Below are 8,276 nucleotides of genomic sequence, written 5' to 3'. Positions count from 1 at the left end.
TAGCAAACTTGATGGTTTATGATATCGATCATGCTATATCTACCCGCCTTAATGTTTAGATTATTTTTTGATATTTTCATGGATATTGTAAGCTAAAAGTTTGGAACGTTCGACACTTAATTTTTATTCACTATACATGGAATTTTTACATTAATTATATTATCTTGAACAGAAATCGAATCAGCTTAATTGAGTAACTTCATTATCTAGTGTTAATGCTCCTGGTTTTCTTGTATATATATGAGTTTTCTTTGTTAATTAGTTATTATCGTGTTACTAAAAACGACAAAAAAATATTTCATACCAATTTCATTGGTTTATAGGTTTGTTGATCGATCTGCCATGGAAAACGAAGATATAAGGAAGTGGGAGAACCTAGATATCGACGTTCTTGTCAAAATATTTCAGACTTTTGACATTCATGGGAAGACATCTGGTTTGGGTCATATCTGCAGGACATGGCGTGATGCTGCATGTGATCCAATGTTGTGGCACACACTTGATTTGTCAACGGTGTCTTCTAACTTTATAAGAATTCAAGTCGAGCCTTATGCTTACGTGGGCGAACAGTCTGACAAAGAACTCACAAAACTTCTCAAGATCTCTCTGAATCTTAGCCGCGGAAGCGTTAAAACTTTGATTTTCAATGTCAATCTGTATGTCAATGATAGTCAGTTGACCTACACTGCTGAAAGGTATCATCTTGACTGTTCAAATAACATGTGAAAGTAGTGGTGTAAACGATCCAACCGCTCATGATCAGCTACTTGAGATTGGCTAGCTAAAAGCTTGAATTGGGCCGAGCTTAAACAAGCTCGAGCCTATATTTAAGCTTGTTTAATAAATGAACCCGAGCTTCACTTGTCAAGCTCGAGTTGGCTCGCAAGTCTAAACTAGCCTATGTAGTAATTATTATTACATATAAAGTTAAAAGTAACTAAATAATATATATATATATTATAATATACACAAAAATTATAGTTAATATATATATATATATAAGATAATTTAAAATGCACCCAAATCAATTACTAATAAATACTAAAACAGTCGAGCTCTGGCTCAGCTCGTTTACTCCTATATGCACGCATCCTATGATTTATTTTTTTGTTTGTAAAAAGATTATGCTTGTAAATAATGTAGGTGCCCAAATCTCAAGCATCTGGTATTACCTGCTTGGAACCGAATTAAAGAAACGGTGATATGCAAAGCCATTAGCATATGGACAGATCTAGAATCACTGACAATGGCAAGCGTATTAAATCCACCTTACTTGATGGAACAAATTTCCCAACACTGCAAGAACTTCTCGGAACTCAAAATCATGGGCCCGTGTGACATATCATTTGTCCAGACCCTCATACGGTGTGTCCCAAAGCTGAAAGTGTTAAGCCTTCGCTGTTCACTTGTTTACTTGGACGCACTTCTACTAATCCTAGACGGGTTAGAGAACCTTGAGGTGCTGAACATATCTCATTGTATCATCGGGGACGCGCTGCCAACGCCTGCAACTACAAATGTAGTTGAGAAGCTTGATGCTTCGGTTATTAAAAAGAGTAAGCGGCTGCGTGAGTTCTACACATGCATGGATGCTACATGCATCATGTGCCAGAGGACAAGGGATGATGAAGGGCTGCTGAGGTGGTATAGGTATGAAGAAGGACTGTGGAAGGAGGATGAGGTGAAGTCTCTTGCAGTTTGAGTTTTTCAAATCCGGAGATTCAAAGAGTTTTTTTTTCTTTTTTTTTAGTTTTTAAAGATGTGGATAAAAGAGAATGAATCTATGTTATAATTTATATATAGGTCATTAGAGCTTCGAGTTTAGTGAAACCTGAATTTTAGTGAAACTATTTCGGGTTGCAACCCGGTTTATAAGGGGAAAAGAGCGAGTTTGATCAGTTTAAAACTGGTTTGGTTCGGGTTTTAATGGGCTCAAACCGATTCAAGGTATAGGGTTATAAACCGATTACAACCCTATTGGTCAAATCGGCCAAAGAAACATGGTTTCTCTCAAATCGGTTTCAAGATCAGGTTGGGTTCATAACCATAATATTGAGCTTTAAAATAAGTCTTTTGTGAGGCATCATAACATTTTTTTCAATAATGATGTTTGGAGAAAGAATAAGTGTAACATGGGGTGATATATTTTTTTTAAAACGACAATGCACCTGCTCTCTAATTGGTACTAGATCAAAGTTAACTTTAAACATATATTTATTAAAATGATATCGTTTTGTTTAATCCAAGTTAAGTTACTAGAATTGAAACAGTATGTATATGTTTCAATTTTCTTTAGTTTCTAACTAAATCTCTAAAAATAATATGATATAATAACTTGTTTGTCATATTCGGACCAGTAGTCCACCTCTTTTACCAAATGTTTTGTTTTATCTATTACATACAAGTTAATTAAATTCTTACCAAATAATTGAACTCACCCTTCGCAGCGTGGTAAACACGAAAAATCAACATTAGCATTAAAATTAACATATGCATGATTGCATGTACAAAAGTTTTCTGCATGATTCAAAATGCAAAGTTGTTCACATCATTTTCCAACTACAAACGGCAGTTGGTAAATGATAACAGCGAACAAATAGAAACAAATTACTTTACTGAAGAAAAGGCATCTGCTTATATAGCAGGAAATTGGAAGATGCTAAATAAACTGACTAATTCATATAACCATGATTCCATTTTATACGTAACTAGATGAACCGTTAGACAAACGCGCGTATCCTTTATTCACACTCTTTTTGAATTATATCAGTATCCCTCTTAATTCAAATGAGTCTTTCACCTCAACTTTGCAACAAGCTAGAGATATACGAAGTGCTCATCACCCAATAGCTTCGTAAATATGCGGCAACTTGCTCTTGCTCAATTTGTTTGCATTCACCAAGGTAACTAGAAAACGAAACTTTATGTCGATGTGTTTGCTCATGCTTTAATGGCCTTGATCTTTTGATAGGCCTTGATCTTTTGATAAAAAAAAATATCCGTATGCATGTTATCGCATAAAATTGTTGTTGCACTTTGCTGTTCTTGTAATATATTTGTAGAAACTAGAAACCTAAAAGGAGGTGAATAGATTTTAATGTTTTTTAACTTGTTAAAATATGCCAATCTTGTTTTTAAACTTTTTTTAAACTTCATTAAGTATTAAGTAAAGTATGCAAGAAGGCCCGGCTCAAAGGGAGGGCAACAGATCCATGTTCAGTCTCCCAATAGGCCCATAATTGTTAAAACAACATATGATTATATTTTATATATAATATTGTTTTAAAATAAAACCAATAAAATAACTCATTGGTTGAATGGAAAGAATGTTAGACTATGAACTATGGTATCAAAGGTCATAGGTTCAATATTCTCACACGGTGTTCTTTTTTATAAAAAAATAAATTATTTGTGTTTTGTATAAATTATTATTATTATTATTATTATTATTATTATTATTTTGGTTTGTTTTGGGTTTTTGAAAGGCAACCTATTGTAAGATTGTCAAATTATATTCACGTAATTAAGAACGCGATTTTAGTGGCCCATTTTTTTACTCGTCTCATGCCCCCAAAGTTTTAAAGAATTCTCAGAGACAACCTTATAATGCAAGTATGTAAAGAGTTAAAAGTATAGAGAATTAGAGATGACAATACCAATTTATAGAGGTTCGGGTAAATGTTAACTAACATACTACATCTTCTCCTAATTCTCCAATCGGGAGTTGCTTTACCAACGTTTCTCTATTGCCGAGACGGGGTGTGACAAACACCCACCACCACCGTGGCCTGAAACCACCAACACCATGGCACGTTCTAAAACTACAATCATCACGGTTGCTATAGCGTACACGATTGAAAATCACCACCACAATCAAATAGCCCTTTAAGGTGTAAAATGAACAAAATGCCCTTAAGTTCAAGGCGAAAAAATGCATATAAATAATAGAGAGTTAAAACTTATTTTCGTAAAGTATCCGGTCCATAATTTATGATATCCTTAAAGAAAAAAATATTTGTAATTTAGTCAATTTAAATTTATACTTTGTTTTATACATTTTTGCAAGTACTAAAAATGGTATATGTTGTGTTTGGTTATTATGAAGGCCTTTGAAAAACGACATAATAAAGAAAAAAGGTCAAACAAACACAAATCTGTGTCTGGATTCCGAGCAAAAACCAACGTACAAACAGATCTTCACGACACCGGTAAACAATGCTTCGGCCTTTGTTTAATTATTTTTATTTTCCTTATATTCACATTCATTTTGCGATTAAAGCTTCTAATTTTGACCTAATTAATATTAGGGAAATCGTGTGTTTGTAAATGTTATAGCTATTGTTTTGTTATATAATTGTGCTTTGGTTTCTTGTCACATACATACGGATAATTTGTGATCCATTGTTTTGTTTGTTTATGAATCTGAGAGGAATTGATGATTTTTTATGGTGTTAATTTGATGTTTTGTTTTATTTAGGGCAAATGCTACTATGATGTGTTAAAGTTTTCTTATGTACATAGTGTTAAAGAAAATACCACCGGCTTATAGTTATCGGATAATTTAGGTTGAGTATGAATACGGTGATGAGACTGAGTGAGAGAGTTACACACAGTTAAGCTATATTTAAGAAATTATGAATGAGAATCTTTACGTGTTTCAAACACACACACACACATATGAATTGCATTGTTATCTATTTACATAAATCGCATCTGCATTGACGTCAGGAAGTGGTTTCATTATGGGAGGACTTCCTGTCGTGGTTGTAGAAATCACTAGTTGCCAGTCGGGCGGTAGGGTGTGGACTAGTGGTTAATCGGGGATTAATCGGTGCTTAGGTGGGGTTTTTAAAACCATGGGCTCACCTATGATAAGCTCGTAACCTTTTTTTGGGACCACTTGATATTGCTGTCTATGTCAATGCGGTTTGATTCCCGGTTTGTTACTCTGGGGTGTTACCTCTACGCATAACAATTTTATAACTGATTTGGAGTGGTTTTTCACTTGCTGTTGATGTGGAGACTAGAAAGCTTTTAAGCAGTGGTGTAATAATGTCTCAATGAGGTTAAACTTTAATAATCATAATTATTAATGATATTATAATACTATGGGTTGCTGTTATAGAAGCTAAATAATTCTGCATATGCTTTATATTGTCAAGCACCATATCAATTTTCTAATTTAAACAGATCCTGCTTTATATGATTTATTAATTTTTTTTATAATGAAGAACCAAGTTTTTATATAGAAGCATGTGCTTAGTACTTACATATATTGTTTTTTGTCTCAGCAAGTTGGCTGCTCAACCGCTTCTTGTGAGTCTTAGATTTCATAATGTCTGCAACGGGAGATGTGAGGTAACGTTCTATATTACATATGCATGTTATTACATACCCTTGTATGTTGGTTACTCTCTTCTTTTTTAATGAAGTCATGTTGGTTACTTATACTTGATGATATTAAGTTAGGGGTGTGCATGGCCCGGTTTGGTTCGGGTTAGGGCTAGAACAGAACCAAAAACTAAAATTTCGGTCTTTGACTTTTTAAAATCTGTTCGGTTTTGGTTTTTTTCGGTCTTCAGTTGGGTTCAGTTTTTGGCATTTGCGCTTGAAAATTTTTGGGGGAAAAATAATGAATTTAGGCCTAAATTTTTTTGTTAGTTTATAGTTTGCTTGATTTATTGTACATTTGGGCTAAAATATTTTGGTTAAACTATGTATTATATTGTTATAGATTACTTAAAATTCAAAATAAATATTGAAAACCAATAAGCTTGGTTCGGTTTTAGTTACATGCAAAACCAAAGCCGAAGTGAAAGTTCTTTTTTTCAGAAAAAAACATAAAACCAAGTTTTCGGTTTTTACTTCGGTACAGTTATATAGGAATGGTTTTTTTGGTTATTTCGTTTTAGGATTGATTTTCTCGGTTTCGTGCACACCCCTCTATTTAGTTGTGGTTTTGACCAGTGAAGGATCTTGAACGGCTGAAATATTAACTACTCAATTACATATACGTTATTGTTCAACTGTGGTCTTATAATTTAGTTCTGGTAGTTAGTTTCTTGATGTGAGTGGATTTGCGCTTATATAGTAGCAGTAGATCTGTGAGATGGGACGAGGCAAAACTATCCGAAATTGAAGCCAACAAACCTGTTAGACAGAAAATTACAGAACCAAAGACTCCTTATCATCGTATGACTGATGTTGATGGTAAGTTGATTCACATTTCTTCGGCTATTCAAATTCGTTTAATGCCGTGTCATTTCAGCCTTTTTATTCATTAAATTGCAATCATATTAGCTGAATCCGTGTGCGTAGGATCTCTGTCTCCTGTACGGAGTCCGTCTTTCTCTGAAAGGAATAATGAAAGTGTGCATTCTGTGTTCAATGACATGGTTTCTGACAATAACTCACAACAGCAATCTGGCTGGACCGATGATGATGCAGATGCCATGAATGATGATAACGAAGGTTTTTTCTCATTTGATTTTGTAGTCAATCTTGTGTTTTTAAGTTCTTAGTTATAATCTTGGGTACTTTGCTTTTTAGTGGGGCAAGATTATTCAACATAATAAGTCTAGCAGTGGCAGTTCTTGACACAACACATAGATAATCATGTTTTCGGTTGTAATTTCCAGCCCATTTTGGGTTGACCTGTTTAACCCGTTTAATTAAACATGCCAACGCGCTAATATGTTTAATAAGGGTGTAAACGAGCCGGGCCCGAGCTTGCTAAGCTCGAGCTCAGCATGTTTACCTTACGGAGAGATCGAGCTCGAGCTTGGCTCATTTGGAGCTTTATTTCTAAAAGCTTGAGCTTCGCCCGTGACAAGTTTTTCTAAGAAAAAATTGGGCTCGGCTCATTTATTCTTTATTAATTACATTTTTAATCAGTTTTTTATATATATTATGATTAAATAAGTGTATTATTTTTATCATATTTTATTATATAATAATTATTATTTATATAAATATGTATTAAATAACAAATATATATAGGCTAGTTTAGACTCACGACCCAGCTTGATTGGGCATGTTTATTAAACAAGCTTAATTTTAGGCTCGAGCTTGTTTAAGTTCAGCTCGATTCGATCTTTTAGCGAGCTGATCTCGAGTAGCTCATGAATGGCTTGGCACGTTTACACACCTAACGTATAACACTTTAACCCGCTTATTACTGTCCAGTGTCCACCAAGCCATTTATATCCCATTTAATCTGTCTACAACTGATTACAACCTGTTTACAACCTGTCGACCCATTTGGACTCGTTTAGATAAATGGGTTACATTGGGCGTGTTCGGGTTACACAATTTAAAAAGTGTCCAGGTTTGGGTTGATATCATTGACCCAAATAAATGTACGAGTCATGTCCGGTTCATCAATCGTCCTTGCAACCCGCCAACCGGACATGATTGACACCCTAACTTTAGACCTGGAAACTTGATCAGGTTCTGAAATAGGCAGGAGCTCAAGTTTCAAGGATCAAAGGCGGGCCCACTATGATGAATTTCATAAAGTAAGAGAGCTTATGCGAAACGGATCCTTAAATGAACCATCAAATGACGATGATGAGAATTTGTACGAAGATTGTGAGACGCCATCATCGTTGGCAGTTTGTGTGGAAGACAAAGACGTTGCAAACGTTGAAGATTTACCCGTCAAGTAACTTGAATCAGTGGCTTAATGCACTAGTAAGTTTATATAAGTTTCAAACTTATGTTGTAAAACCTAGATTGATTTAAGAAACTAAAATATATAAAAACTATATGCTTAATCCAGTTTGCTATTTTGTTCTCTTGTTTGGATTTGTTTGAATAAATCTGGTGTGTACAAATTATTGTCATGAATCTGTATAATTATAAGGTGTGATAATAGGTCAGAGTGTAGATAAGATTTGTGAAAGTGACATTATGGCTCAAGATTAAAATTGACCACAATATTATTTAAAAAAAAAAAAGAAAAAGAACACACTAGAAAAGGCTACGTCTACATCTCAAATGATCATAACAAGTAATGACTGTAGGGTTGGCATTGACGTTTGGCTTGATCTATGCTGAAAATGAATGTTATATTTTGTAAGAATTTTGAAACTTTAACTTATTAATAATCCAACTAAAGAAATAGTAAAAATTGGTTTTAACTTTCAGCTTATTTTTCACGAAAAAGTTTTTTTGTTAACCGAGGCTAGAGGTGTTCAAAACGGTTTGGGACTAGGAACCGGAACCGGTTCCTAACCGGTTCCTATATTCAAAACCCCCTTTTAAACCGGTTCCAG

General features: G+C 34.2%; 2 protein-coding genes across 2 annotated transcripts; both read left to right on the top strand.

Annotated features, from left to right (window-relative positions):
* The first annotated feature begins 213 nt into the window (after positions 1-213).
* On the top strand, positions 214-2,270 carry LOC143591128 (F-box/LRR-repeat protein At3g48880-like). Its single transcript, XM_077071433.1, has 2 exons — positions 214-695; positions 1,144-2,270. The coding sequence occupies exons 1-2, from the start codon at positions 343-345 to the stop codon at positions 1,700-1,702; spliced, it is 912 nt and encodes a 303-aa protein (XP_076927548.1). The 5' UTR covers positions 214-342; the 3' UTR covers positions 1,703-2,270.
* A 1,832-nt stretch (positions 2,271-4,102) lies between these two features.
* LOC143591118 (protein phosphatase inhibitor 2-like) lies at positions 4,103-7,842 on the top strand. Its single transcript, XM_077071424.1, has 5 exons — positions 4,103-4,208; positions 5,292-5,358; positions 6,092-6,210; positions 6,319-6,471; positions 7,450-7,842. The coding sequence occupies exons 2-5, from the start codon at positions 5,336-5,338 to the stop codon at positions 7,665-7,667; spliced, it is 513 nt and encodes a 170-aa protein (XP_076927539.1). The 5' UTR covers positions 4,103-4,208; positions 5,292-5,335; the 3' UTR covers positions 7,668-7,842.
* Positions 7,843-8,276: the final 434 nt, after the last annotated feature.

Source organism: Bidens hawaiensis, unplaced genomic scaffold, assembly GCF_021521415.1.
Source record: "Bidens hawaiensis isolate Kalapana, Puna unplaced genomic scaffold, B.hawaiensis_p1.1 tig00001685_1, whole genome shotgun sequence".
NCBI classification, from domain to species: domain Eukaryota; kingdom Viridiplantae; phylum Streptophyta; class Magnoliopsida; order Asterales; family Asteraceae; genus Bidens; species Bidens hawaiensis.
The sequence above is the reverse complement of the archived record's forward strand: the minus strand, read 5'-3'. Positions and strand labels throughout refer to the sequence as shown.

Excerpts from the sequence above, each read along its gene's own strand:
- LOC143591118 (XM_077071424.1), top strand. The coding sequence starts at position 5,336 with ATGTCTGCAACGGGAGATGTGAG. Across the intron at positions 5,359-6,091 it reads TCTGCAACGGGAGATGTGAG|TAGCAGTAGATCTGTGAGAT; the intron begins GTAACGTTCTAT and ends GCGCTTATATAG. Across the intron at positions 6,211-6,318 it reads TCGTATGACTGATGTTGATG|GATCTCTGTCTCCTGTACGG; the intron begins GTAAGTTGATTC and ends CCGTGTGCGTAG.
- LOC143591128 (XM_077071433.1), top strand. The coding sequence starts at position 343 with ATGGAAAACGAAGATATAAGGAAGTGGGAGAACCTAGATATCGACGTT. Across the intron at positions 696-1,143 it reads TTGACCTACACTGCTGAAAG|GTGCCCAAATCTCAAGCATC; the intron begins GTATCATCTTGA and ends TAAATAATGTAG.